At 37.5% G+C, this 15,065-nt stretch overlaps 1 protein-coding gene across 1 annotated transcript in view; it reads right to left on the reverse strand.

Moving 5' to 3' along the window:
* Positions 1-15,065, reverse strand: part of LOC117329209 (protocadherin Fat 1-like) — a 154,764-nt gene that overhangs the window by 12,001 nt on the left and 127,698 nt on the right. The window contains 16 exon segments of the mRNA XM_033887028.1: positions 10-412; positions 1,102-1,265; positions 1,537-1,644; positions 2,045-3,089; positions 5,146-5,163; positions 5,895-6,038; positions 6,394-6,531; positions 7,017-7,618; positions 7,854-8,087; positions 8,306-8,468; positions 8,753-9,807; positions 9,940-10,075; positions 10,209-10,417; positions 10,637-11,456; positions 11,635-11,756; positions 14,706-14,726. Of these exon segments, the coding sequence (XP_033742919.1) occupies positions 10-412; positions 1,102-1,265; positions 1,537-1,644; positions 2,045-3,089; positions 5,146-5,163; positions 5,895-6,038; positions 6,394-6,531; positions 7,017-7,618; positions 7,854-8,087; positions 8,306-8,468; positions 8,753-9,807; positions 9,940-10,075; positions 10,209-10,417; positions 10,637-11,456; positions 11,635-11,756; positions 14,706-14,726 (5,382 nt within the window).

Below are 15,065 nucleotides of genomic sequence, written 5' to 3' on the forward strand. Positions count from 1 at the left end.
CCAACTTACTTGTGCCATCAATACCACTGGAACTGTCTTTACAGTGGAATTGAACTTGTTTAAACTCTTGGCTGGTGACGACAGCATTGCTACCCTCAAATGGAAGTCGAACACTCCACAGCTTGACATCCTCCATGCATCCTTCAAACCCTCGCTGGACTGTATGTCGGTAACCTTGAGCCACAACCTCTGCACCAAAGTAAACATCCTTGGTATTGAGGTTGATGTAGTCATTGACGCCAGGCGCGATATCCATGTTGGAGAACTCACCATCCAGGGACACTTCTGCCATGCGACCGCGTCTCTCCAAACTGATGGTGTGCCACTTACCGTCATTGACGTGGACGGGAATCTGGACAAGGCCACGACCACTACCACAGTCAAACTGGTACTGTACCATACCATTAAATATCTGGAATGAGAAGCACCCTTGTATTACCTACTGCTGTATATTATAATCAGATGGCTGTTCTATGTGTAAAACACTAATCCTGATCACGACAGTAACTTCCAACCTCAAGCTGTTAGAAAATGACTGGTTCTTACATCGAAACCCTATCCAGGTCCTTATCCAATTTAGACCAAACAAAAATAGAGATTCTGTATGAAGGGAGAAATATCAGTTTGGTGATATCACAATATTGCTTGAAAATTTATAAAATGTACTGTCACTTAAAATTTTCTTTGTAGCTAGGTTATCAGTATATTACCATTACTGGGTATTATCTTCAGTCTGTTTACCTGTAAATACTATCAATAAAGGCCCTCATTGTTTACCTGTAAATACTATCAATAAAGGCCCTCATTGTTTACCTGTAAATACTATCAATAAATGCCCTCATTGTTTACCTGTAAATACTATCAATAAAGGCCCTCATTGTTTACCTGTAAATACTATCAATAAATGCCCTCATTGTTTACCTGTAAATACTATCAATAAAGGCCCTCATTGTTTACCTGTAAATACTATCAATAAAGGCCCTCATTGTTTACCTGTAAATACTATCAATAAATGCCCTCATTGTTTAACTGTAAATACTATCAATAAATGCCCTCATTGTTTACCTGTAAATACTATCAATAAATGTCCTCATTGTTTACCTCAAGGATGCTGTAGTCAACATTGCCCTTTGCGAACATGATGTTGGCCGTGGACCGGCGTGTCTTGATCCTCAGTGACAGACTCAGTCGCTGTTCTATACTGAAGGCATCCTGTAGTGTCCACTTGGCATAACTCTGTCCCATGAATGTCATTGGTTTGTTTCCTATAACACAGTTGATATGTTTCAGATGCTACAGATCCTAACGACTGAATGTTATTAGATTCAAGTGAAGTCCAAATTATTAAGTGAATTACAAAATGTCATAAAATCTTAACCAACAGAAAAATGTAAAGAGGGCAGTAATAGATTAACAACATTTAATACAATGTACTTCAAACTGTTGTTCAATGACAGATTATCATGAATTAAGAAACTTCTGTAACATATTTCCATAGAGAGAAATGAGAAGAAGTAAGCAGCAAGTTTTACAAACCTGAGTAACAAGAGAAGTCAGTACAAATCTCTGGCTCTGTTGATTCTGTAATACAGGGCTGACCTGGCAGGCACTGACTTCCGACTCTAGGGTTCTCACACGATGGACCTAGGAAGATTAAACCAAGATACTATCTGAGCTTCATACATTCATAGTAGTATTAATATTATCTTTATTTTCAACTAAGAAGTTACTCTTATTCAAGAATTCATCAATTTTAATATCAAGTTTCTATTCAATACTATTCGCTTTATTTTGGGTTACCAAATGGGTGGGGCATTTTAAAGAAAAAGAACTATAAGTTATATAATTTATAAATTATGGGCCATTTTTGGAAATTTAAAGGATTTTTCCTAAATCATGTAGGTCATTCAGGAAAAATTGTGGGCCAATGGCCCCATGAACTTTCCTTTTTCACCAATATCTTTTTCAACAACTATCTAAATGTCCCCTACAAATGATAAACACCTAATTGCAGATTATCTCCCTTATATGTTTTGGTTCTTACCTCGAGACTGGTCTGTACACACACATTTGTGGGTGTAGGAATGCCGTGCTGTTACAAACGTCCCCACATCCATGACGATGGGTGTCTGACTCTTCTTGTCAAACACCAGCTCTCCAACACACTTGCCATCCGGACAAAGGTCGCTATGACAGATATCATTGAAAACATCAATGACAGTGACCCCGAGTGCCTGTTCGATATCTCCAGTTATTTGCATTATCTTCTTCCTCAATAACTTACTGGAATAGTAGCTATTGGGACCCCTCCTGGCAGCAAACAGAACATCAAGGTCAGAACCGGCCTCTCTCCTCCTACGGTTTTGTCCATCTAAGGGCTGACTTGCCTGGACATTGATGATCTGGACATCACGCTTCTTAATGCCAAGCCTCTTACGGACTGCTTTACGGAAATCATTCTGGAAGTGCTGAATGAAGTCGCGTGGTGTGAGGTTCTGAAACTGGATAGTCACAGCATTGTTTAACATCTTTTCTGTGATGGCCACCACATCAACGTACACTCGACCGTAGCTGATGTAGTGTCCGTCTGTAACACTGATATTTACAAGGTAATCACCAGCATCGAGACCTTCGTAAGCCACCAGTCTGCCATCGTCCTTGTCAATATCAAAGAGATGACGATTCTGTGAGACCACTTCATACGTGAGGATATCAAATCTGTCCATATCAGTGGCCTCTAGTCGACCAATCAAACCGCCAGGAAACGTGTCCAGATAGGAGTTGATGGTGACCTCCAGGTTAGCTACCTGTGGTGGGTGACTGCCTTTCTCTGTTACTGTTATAGTGACTGGTACATCGGTGTAGAGGGATGGATACCCATTGTCGAATACTCGCAGGACAAGTTGATACAAACTCCTTATGTTGTGGTTGAATTTGCTAGCTGTTGTCAGGACGCCTTGTGAGTCAATACGGAACTCTCCTCCCTCGTTGCCATTGACAATGTCAAAGGTGAATGGTTCCCCGTTGGGGTGAAGGTCGTCATCAGTCACCAGGAAGCCAATGATATCATATCCAATATGGATATCCTCCTGTTTAATACATTACAACAGCATTAGTATTGGTACAACAGCAAATAATGTATGTAATAATAGTTAGTAGATTCTTAGAGTTATCTTATCACTGTACAACACTATATACATTTTTTCAATCTCAATATCAATTTGCAAAAACCATCAATCACCACACAGTCAAAGTAACAGAGTGATGAAAAACGTTCAGGTACAGCATAAAAGCATAAAATCTGGCATGAGAATCTCAGTTGGGACATAATTCCCCTTGTATCTTCTGGAAAATACTATTAACATTGTAGTAAACACAGATAAAGGGATATCTCGCATCTACTTCATGTCCTAATTTGTTTGGATCGTAAATTAGATGAAGGTCATTGATTTAAAACATTAACATTGTGTTACTATATTTAGAAACAGTGAGACAGTATCATGTCACTTCAACTTAATGTCATGATGATCTCTCCCTTTTCATGTTCCACAGGTCTTAATTTCATCCAATGATATTGACCTCTTTTTCTCAGGTTCATATAACTGTATATTTACCTCCACAAAAGATCATAATAGAGAGACATCAAATACAACATTTGTAACATTTCTCAACGGACAGCATGCTAGTCTGCCTTTTCTTTATATAACATGCATGCTTTTAGATAGAAATAAACTGCTATTACTATGAGGTTTTGATAAACCAAAATGCATTACATCATCCCACCCAAGTGTATTTTTATAACAGAAATGCAACTGCTGAATTTCGAAATAACAATTTCTGTATATGTACAGTACATGAAATTTTACAAACAATTTCTGTATATGTACAGTACATGAAATTTTACAAGAAACTGAAGTCATAAATTCCATTCTTTTGCATGCATTTAGATTTTATTCAACTTTGAAATGTTTCTTCTTTGTACGATCAAACTTAAAGGTGACAAATGAAAAAATCATCATTTTCACGTATTAGAATAGGTATATCTGAATACTTGGTATGATAAATAGGCTTCCTCAACAAGCATAATTAAATTGCCTATAACAAGGGATAGAGAGAAGGCAATTTTATCCTGTTAAGACACTGGACGACAAAAGTAACCGATTATCATAAAAACATTGAAGTTTACATCATGGTGCATATGAGTAATTATATATATACTGACAGAATACAGACAACATCAGACAGTCAACAAATATAGACACAAAAACATGTGTTGAGATAGAACAAGACAAAAACAAGCAAGCAAATTAAAACCGAGGACAAAATCGTAACAATGCCCAATTGACAGTGTTGGCTCTGTAAGATACTTATGATCTGTCTACATATTACATTGTACATGTGTTATAAGCACAAAATCTTGAAGATTAGTGAAAGCAATTTTCAACATGTTCATGGGTAAAAACAATACCGGTAATTTTGTACATATCCAAAACTGAAGTCTACAATAGCATATCTTCAAAAGGATGGACACAAGACTTAATGGGATTTCATTGTATTAAGCAACCTCCTACATATGTAAATTATCTCGTTATCTTTCTGATATCATATTGGTAGGGTAATCATATTATACCACTGAAAAGTGATTTTATCCCTAACCCACTATCCTAGTATAGCGATTCATCTATATATTAAGTATAGAATTTCAAGGACCATATATAACTTGAAAAAGACCTATAAACAACCCTGTCATTTCTGATGATATGACCACTTGGGCTTTTCATTGATAAAATATGTTGTAGTCAAAAAGTATGAATGTGGAAATACAACAAAAATGACTTTTCATTGATAAAATATGTTGTAGTCAAAAAGTATGAATGTGAAAATACAACAAAAATGATATCTCTTTCAGCATTTCATTATACTGCAGTGACTTCAATGACAATTGAAAAACTGTTTCAAAAATGCAAAAAAAAAATAAAGAAATATTGACATAAGCGCTCCAACATAGGACATGCCTTGCCCTTAAAAACAGGAAACTGAACACATGCTGTGTGAGAGAGAGTTTAACAAATTGCAAGTTTTCTTGAATAACAAAATTAAAACTGAATAATCTGATAACTAAATCACGATGCTTGAGTGACTTACGAGGCCTTGAGGAGGACGCTGTGTTGTTAAATCGACAAATACATTATATTTAAAATGTATCGTGTCGATAATCATCATTTAAAAATGTACAGGATTTCAAGTAAAATCATAACACATTTTGTTATAACTGTTTACAATTTACAACAATTTATGACATTTATACTGTCTATTTCTTTTAAATCATAACTATTGTTGTATAGCAATCGTTATTTGATATTGTCTAGAAAATCGGTTTTGAGAGAAAACAACCCTTATGGAAAGCGCAAACACTTAGTAAAATGAAGGGAAACAGCTTTACCAGGAATGAAAAATTATCAACTTCAAATTTTTGTCAATGTGACTTCCCTGTTCCTGCTACATATTGCTGATTTGATCTTTCATAAGATAACTTGCTTGTTGATTGATGTAAAAATTTGTTTGTAAAGCTTTGTGAATGAGTGTAAATCACTGCAAGGTTTCAAGCCGTAGAAAGTCTGTGAAATATGCCTAAATGCAAAAGCTGTGACAGTTTGCAATCATTTCAAACTTAATGAATTCCATTCCAATAATTTCTAATCATGAAAACAGACTCCTCTCTGACATTATTACCAGGAAGTTTTAATTAATCAATATTTGCAAAACGAATGGGAAATATTTCCTAATATTTAGTATCCTCATGGTATACTGAATCTAAACACATGCCACTTTCTTCAAATAAATCTGATGATTTCAATAGATAAATTTTAATGTAGCCTATGAAAAGTGTTTACCTGTACGATGGCAGTGTAGTTGTCCTCTGAGAAACGTGGAGCGCAGTCGTTGGCGTCTATGATGTCCACTTGGACAGAGGCCTCAGCTGTCAAGCTGGGCTGACCACCATCTTTAGCCTTGACCATCAGGACTATTCGGGACAGCTAGGATAAACAATTCAAATTGAGAAAGGTATAATGGTTTTGGATCAGCCATGTAGGCTTGATGGACAAAGTTTGGAGGGATTTGGAATATTGATTGTTACTGATGTGACATAATCACTAAAGTAAATATAACTACAGTTACTCAGAAGATTACAAAACCAGAACAACATATTTCACCACCAACAAATCAGACTTAATTTGCTTTACTATTAAATATCTTATGAATCCTGAATTCCACAATCTCGGGACATAATGAAGTGTTTTTTTTATTGTCCCAAGAAATTCATTGAAAGTGAAGTTGACTATAATTTCTAACATATCCTTTCTGTATTGGAGTGCCATCTTTTAGCCTTACCGATTCTCTGTCTAGTGGAGTCTTGATTCGGATTGTACCATCCTTTGGGTTGATTTCAAAATTGTCCAGGCGGTCACCATCTGAGATTGAGTAGGACAGCACAGAGTTGGGGGGACTATCAGCATCACTGGCACTAACCTAAGGTCACAAGATATCGACAATCAAAATTGGGAAAATAAAACACGTACTGGTTTCAAAATCAATCATTAGTTTATTCAACTTTGTGGTGAGTAAGATCTGCATGAAATTCGAGTTTAATCGGCCCAAGGGAACTTGAGTTATCGCACAGAAACAAATTTTCTATTTTTAGTAACAGTAACCTTGACCTTTGGACCTAAAAAGTAATCTAAAGCAAGCACTTTTGATAAAGAAGATCTGCATGAAGTTTTAGTTTGATTGGCACAAGGGAACTTGAAATATCAAACAGAAAGCTTTGTATGGACGCCGCTGCTGACAACGACGCCGATATGTGATCCCTATATGATACCAAAAAAATCATAACTTTGAATATCTTTTACAAATTGATGGATTCTGAGCACAACCTTCAATAACAACACATGTTTATGGATCATTTCTTTACACAAATCATTCAAGCATTTTCTCTATAGGATGATGTTGGTTACCTTGACAACAATGGAAGCAACCTTTTCCGACTCATTGACCCGCACACTGTAGCTGGCTTGCGTGAAGGCAGGTGTGTTATCATTGACATCGGTCACATTGATGGTGACATAGGCAGAGCTGCTGAGAGGTACAACACCGTGGTCTCGTGCAACAATCGTAAGGATGTACTGATGTGTAGCCTCGAAGTCTAGTTCTCCAAGGACATAGATTGATCCTGTGTCAGGATTGAGCGAGAATTTTTCCTGCTTGTTGCCACCAACGATGGAATAGGTCATGACCGCGTTCTGTCCAATATCCTTACTGGTAGCCTGTACCTGTGTGACCCATGTCCCTGGCTTGACATTTTCTTCCAAGGTTTCACTGTAACTATTACGGACAAATTCAGGAGGGTTGTCGTTCTCATCCTGTAGAAGGACACGTAGGACAGTTTCAGAAGAGAGGCTGGGCGTTCCTTGGTCACTAGCCTGTAGGACAAGTCGATAAGATGGTACCATTTCTCGGTCCACCCGTGCCTTCAGCATGAGTATTCCTGTCTCTGAGTCCACAGCAAATGTACCATTGCCATCATCTGTTAGGCGATACTTCACTTGGCGGTTGATACCTGTACATGGGATAGGAAAAAATTTACTGATTAAAATATCAGACATTTTAATGGCATATTCCTTCTTGCAGATAACATTGGCATAGCTATAACTTTATCATGGAATATTATTTCTTTTAAAAATGATACATAAGATTCCAACATCTTGGAGAGAATTACAGGGTCTAGAACGGAATAGTGGTGGTATTAAGTCCCATACAGGTACTTGATCCAATATAATAGTGTTTATACATACCCAGATCAGCATCCTGTGCTGTCACTCGGAGCAGCAAGGTGTTGATTTCCGCCGACTCCGACAACAAGAAATCTGTTGGTGCATCAACAAATTCAGGACGATTGTCGTTAACATCACTCAGTTGTATGAAAACCTGAGTGTCACATGACCTTTGACCTCCATCTACAGCACTGACCACCACATCATACTTGGCTACCTCTTCACGGTCAAGGCTGTCCCTTATGGTCAGTATTCCTATAACATCAAAGTCATTTTTGCTGGGGCTGATCAATAATATAATAATATAATAAAAATATAACATATTCCCTCTGTTAAGCCAGTAACACACATCTGAGTTCCGATATCTGTGACTACATATCACATGCCTTACAGGTTTTCCATAGAGGAGAGAAAAATGGCAATTTTTAATGCATTCTAAAATCAAAAGATTCTACTGTATAGAAGCCTTTTACCTGTAGTTTCATCCACAGTGAATTTCTCTCTATCCTGCTCACGAGAGAGTAGATAGCGGACCTTGGCGTTGATGGTAGAGGCATCGTCTGCATCAGTGGCATGGACTCGAGTGATGATGTCAGATGGCAACACATCTTCGGATAACACAACTTCATGGTACGGCTGTATAGCAAACACAATTTATCCAAGCTTACTATCAATCTTTGTAGCACATAAAAAACAAAACTACCTCCAGTTCCCAATATTTCATAAGAAAATCAACATGCTTGTTACTATTAGGCTGTATATTTTTGTAAACGTAGTGTAGTGGGGCATTATGCTAGTCTGCTGTATTCCAAACAAAAAGAAGTATTTGTACACAGTTAACTAACTAAGGTGTCCTGAATACCAAATTTTATCTATCACAACAATTGTTTAGGAAAAATGAGGATGAGCCAAACTGTTACCTGTCCACAAACAGGACTGTTGTCATTGTCGTCGAGGATATCCACAGTAACAGTTGTCATGGAACTTAGGCCACCATCAGTGGCAGCTATCTGCAGGTTGTAGGTTGTGACCTTTTCACGGTCGAGTGGTCGGCTGACGCAGACTTCGCCTGTGTGATACACCTGAAAGCGTCCGTGTGGGTCCCCGTCGATGATGAAGTAACTGATATGCGTATTCTGTTCACTGTCAGCATCAAATACATGTAAAGGCAACAGGACGGTTCCTGGTTCTGCCAGCTCATTGACTGCAGCCTGGTAGTGGCGGCTCTGAAATACTGGTGGGTTATCGTTATAATCCTTCACCTCTATCAGGACAGAAGTCACGCTCGTCTTGGTGATGGAACCCTCCGTATCTTCCACTGTGACAGATAGGTTATAGTTGCTTTTCACTTCACGGTCTACCGAAGACAGCAGCATTATCCAGCCAGTATCCTGATCAATGTTAAACACCTGAGAAATCTCCTCCATGCCATCACTAAATCTATAGGTCAAAGTCTCAGGCTTGTCAAGGTCAAACGCCCTGACCTGTATGATTCTGATCCCTGGTTTGGAGTTTTCCACCAGACTTGCAGTGTAGGGGTTAGACTCGAACTGTGGGGCGTTGTCATTGATGCCGGTGATCTGGAAGTATACCTCTGTGTGACTGACCAGGGATGGTGAGGCCTCTGTGTAAGCTAGCATAGTTAAGGTGTATTGTGACACATCCTCTGCATCAAGGTCACCGTTGAGGTGGATATTACCAGAGTCGTCCACAGTGAAGAGTTGTGGATGGTTGGTCTCCGGATTACTACCTGGTACCACCCTGTAGTGGACTGGCTGCTGACTCTCAGCTGTGATTGTCCGGATGAAGTTAAACTTATCTGTGTTCTCTGGGGCCACAAATATGTATTTGGGTTGAGGGAAGCGAGGAGCCACCTCTTCAGGACCCATCACGTAGATCTCCACCGGTACGTTGTTCTCGAGTGGGATCTCTCCAAAGTCCACCGCACTGATGAAGAACTGCATCACGGAATGCACTACAAAGAATGAATTATAATTATAGTATCAATATCACATAACTGCATTTCTTTTAAGTAATATTTTACCGTAGTATTTACATACAGTAATATTTTTTTTCGCCACTATGGTATGTTGCTATGGTAACTTACTTTTTGGTGTCAGGTCGGCCTTGACTTTGACATCACCAGTGTTGGGGTCGACAAACACATACTGAGCCACATTGTCATCATGGAGCTGATAAACAATCCGACCATTGTCCCCAAGGTCACGGTCACGGGCAGTTACCTACAAAAAAAATGTGAATACATATTATGATACATATATAATTCACTATGAAGCATATTGAGAGTGAAAACAAATACAAAGAACGCCATGGTTACCTAGACCACTAACCAATAGAATACATTTATGTATGTACCTGTATGATGGTTGTGTTGATGGCTGCATCATATGCTTCGACAGCACGATAGTCCTGGGCAGTGAATGCTGGGATATTATCGTTTTTGTCAGTGATCGAGATCTCCACCATGGTGAAACCCATTCTCCCACCATTGTCAATGGCTGCCACAGGGACCAGGTATGTGTCTTCTACTTCTCGATCAAACATGTGTTCTGTAAATATTTCTCCTGAAATCCAAACAAATACTTTCAATTAGTTTAATTCTTGCTTTACCCTAGATTTCAAGTGGTTCGAAAAACCTGCATCCCTTTTTCAACATGTACTGTCACATAATTTGTATGTGAAGTGCAATCTTTGACACTAACACCTATACCACAAGAAAACCTTTATACATAATTACAGTACTGTGATAGAGTGATCATATTAGTCCAATATGCTGGCCTTACCGGTGTCCGCATCAATGCTGAAGAACTGCATCATGTGATCACTGGTGATAGTATAGGTAAGGAGGCCATTGTTGCCATGGTCACCATCATTGGCAGACACTGTAGTGACGAGTATACCCGGACCAAGATTTTCGTCGACAGAAGCATGGTAGGGTTGTTCCTGAAACATGGGTGTGTGCTTGTTACCATCCTGGATCGTAATGCCAACACGAGTGAAGCTGGTGAAGACACCGTCGGAGACAGACACGTTGACAGTGTAGGCATGGTAGTAATTGTCTCCATTCCGACCAGTCAGTGTCACCAATCCTGTCTGAGCATTCATATGAAATGTCTGGTCATCATTACCTCCAACAATAGCATACATCAGGTTGCCTTGGCTACTGATGTCGGGGTCAGAGGCTGTTACCCTGGTGACAATCTGACCAGTCGTCTGCACAGTGATGGAACAGTCATATGAGGGCTGGTCAAACTGGGGCGCATTGTCATTGAAGTCTTCCACGATCACATGTACGTAAACGGTACTGCTGGAGGCAGGAAGACCTCCGTCAGTTGCCCGCACCACAAATGTAAAGTCGGCCTGCACCTCATGGTCAAGTGGCTGTATAAGAGTGATCAGCCCGGTGTGACTGTCGATGGTGAAGAAATCAGGGTCAGTGCTACCATCTGAAAGTGGTTCTATACTGTAGTATACAAGTCCACTACTTCCAAGGTCATCATCATCAGCGTGTACCTTGACAACAGACATCCCTACGCCCACTGCCTCCGACAGTAGGGCTGTGTACTTGTAGTTGGTAAATACTGGGACATTATCGTTTACATCCTGAAACAAAAGACATTATTAAACACATCAATTACTGTAGTAATCGTAGATTATGGACATGTACTTAATCAATTCATGGTTTCTGAATGTGTATTTACTAATTGCTCTACTATAATTCAATTATGATCTTTCCTTAATTAAAAATTTGAATGTCTGTTTTATTTATCACAATACTTACAGTAACAATGACTCTGATGGTAGCTGTAGCAGTAGCACTAGTCTTTACGTCGGCTGCCTGGACAACAAGCTCATAACCTTTGGTGACCTCATAGTCAAGGGGGCTGACCACACCCACTACACCTGTAATTAAGGTAGAGTTTCCTAAGGTATGGTTCAGGTAATCACAGATAGAAAGTAGATAATTGTTCTACTTTCTACTTTTACATTAAAACATAGAATTTCATTTACGTTTTATATGTCATCTGTAAAATTCATTCGCCATAAATATCTTTTTTAACATCATAAATATCTCTTACAAAGATCAAACCACAGCAGATATCTTACTTAAATTATTATTTAAAATTAATTTGCCATAGATATCCTCAACTTTTCTATTTTTCTAATTAATGACAAAACAGCTTTGCTAAGCTTCGACCTTTATAATTATTTCACTATTGATACCTAGACAGATAGTGCCATATCATTTCTCTAAATTTTGAAAAATACCATAGAAACCATAACCCAGAAAATGTCTTTCCAACCACAGAAATGGTAGCTAAGGTTTGATTAACAGGTCTGAAGCATTTTGGTTACTCTTCATTATCCAGTTCCTTAAATCATTCTCAGTAGGAGTTATTCCCCTTACACCATGCCATGATACAAGCAGCGGTATATCATGATGGAGGTACTATATCATTAATACTTGGTATGCGTAGCAAGATAATTGGTATGCAATAGGAGTATGATTGGTGTAAGGAGGCTACACACAAGGATATCCTCAAGGTCATAACACTAATTAACTTGGGCAGGATAAATAATGTACATGTCAAGTGCATATATTTTTGTAATATCTGTCAGGCAAGACTATGCGTCTTTACCCAATTACTGTGTGGCACTATCTCAATTCCTTGCTTCGCAGTTATGAAAAAATTACATGCATGCAACTAGCAAAACAAACTCAGCAAGATACTAATTAGAGTGTAGCAAACGGCAGAAACAACATGCAGAAACGAATCCCACAAGGACTTATATAAAGTTCTCTGGACTATTTTTTAATATGTGCTGGATTGCAGTGCCAGCAGAGAAAGCAATGCAGGTGAAAACTAGTGTAAATCCCCAACAACATTAAAACTATCTCATTTCCCCGACATTCAAATCATGGTATATCCCTTAAAATTACATGTACCAGCACCTACACCTATTTGGTCCATACTACACCCAGTATACAGTGAGAAAATCTACAGATATTGCATTCCCATACATTCTAAGCATCTGAAATACTGACCCATCAGGGTCTCACAAATACCTGGTACTAAAACTTTAATTTCTAAATGCCACCCATCACAAGATTTCAGTTGCATAACTACTCCCCTCTTCATATCCCTAACCACAGGAATTAAATGCATGTAATGTTAGATTTCATTATCCTTAACTATCGACCCCGAACACTTACACTTTGTAAGGATATTATCCTAGACTCGCCATATCTAACAAACAATCACTACCTATGTTATATTATACCACACATTCCAGAGTAAATCTAGCGTTATTTGTTAGATAACAGACAAATTTGTTAATTTTACAAACTAATGTTTACTTTTCCTAAAACAGATGTAAATTCTTCAGGAATAATTCAAATACTGACAAATGTACAGTATAGGTATAATTGAAATATCAACAAATTTACAGTATGTGGAGAATAATTACACCGTTTTATATAGTCTTATGTAAGTTTTTCTCATATACATCATTAAGTTAAATTGAAGATCATGATATCCGATATTTATATAATGAATAACGGTTATAAAACGTGTGTATCATTAGGATTGGAGGTTGCTTTTACGAGTCATGCACTCCTATCGGAAACATAAAACATACGCTTTACTTGTTGTTTAATACCTCTGTTGGCTAAAATAAAATTTGTTATGGAATAGTGATTTTTTTTTAACCGAGTTCATTCCTTGTGATGAATGGAAGACTGCAAGCTTAAATTGATGCACGGTAGTGAAAGACTTCATCTTAAATTTATGTTGCTTGCTTTCAAAAATAGAAACTAACATTGTCTAAATTAAGAAATAATTAAATTTCAAAGATGAAAATGAACAAAACATGTTTTTGTATAATACATCTCATATCAAGGTTTTCTTCCCTTCTGATTGATTATTTTAACACTCCGAAAATTAATTAAAACTTCTTTGTCTAATTGATTTGGTTTTTAATCATCAAGACCTCAGATATTTATACAGAGATCAACTTAAAAGTGACCTTTGTGAACAACCAATCAGAAGCTGTCTACATGGCCTTGACCTGATGTACTTCTCATGGCCTTGACCCAGATTGCACTTTTCATCCAAGGACTTTCACACCAAATTAACAGAAATAATGAACTTGTGATATCTGTCCAGATAATAACATTCTTATGATCTCATTGATGTATATCAGGTTTACTTTGAAATAAAGCAATTTTGGTTGTCTGTAAACCAACTTCGGTCAAAAGTGATATCTATTAAAGAGAAATGTTGTCCTGAAGTCAGTTTTGATAAATGCTCTAAAAATAATATTTCAAGTTTAAGCAGAAGACAAATAAAACACGAAGAATGAAATGTGAGAGAATAAAATGGATGTGATGGGCCATACACTACTATGGAGGTGGAGGAAATGGGAGGGAGTGGTGGGTTATTAGGGTTCCGGTTTAACCGTGGATAGACAACAAAAATATAGAACAATCAAAACAAAATTTAAATAACTTAAATTTATACTTCTATAAACTTAAAAAGAATCTGTGTAAATCTTTTTTTTTCTGGTCTTTTTTTTTTAAATAAATCATTAAGATCTTCTTAAAGATGAAAGAAGACAATCTTCTTTAACTTAAATCTTAACTGATAGCTTTGTTTAACAACTGCAAAATGCAAAACAGAGAAAAAACACAAAAGGAGCAAAAAACCCTTTTGTTAAACAGTGCAAGGAAAAATTCACAAATCGAACATATCACAAACAGAATGCAATGCTTGAAGTCATGACACCAGGCAGAGGCAAGCATTCAAAATTGGCGTCACGTGTAGAGATATGTTATGTGGGAGAGATACTCACACGGGCCGAGTACGTCCGTGCCTTTGTAGAAACACACATAAGGCATAGAGTAGGGACAGAGTGGTGATGTTGGTGGTGGACGTGGTATCAGAGGTACACAACAAATTCAAAGGAAAAAAATACATTGAATTAGCAAAAAATATTTCCACAACCAGCAAATATTGTGAAATTATATTTTTTGTATAAATTTAGAAACCATGTTAAAAAGAAAGATATATATACATACGAATGGAAGCAAATATTTTAGTTGAGAAAACAAATCAAAATATTTAAAAAAAAAAAAAAAAAAAAAATCAGTGTATAATGAGAAAGCAGATTTTCTAACGAAATTTCTGAAAAGTAAGTTGCAAAATATATATG

The sequence above is a fragment of the Pecten maximus genome, chromosome 6 (assembly GCF_902652985.1).
Source record: "Pecten maximus chromosome 6, xPecMax1.1, whole genome shotgun sequence".
NCBI classification, from domain to species: domain Eukaryota; kingdom Metazoa; phylum Mollusca; class Bivalvia; order Pectinida; family Pectinidae; genus Pecten; species Pecten maximus.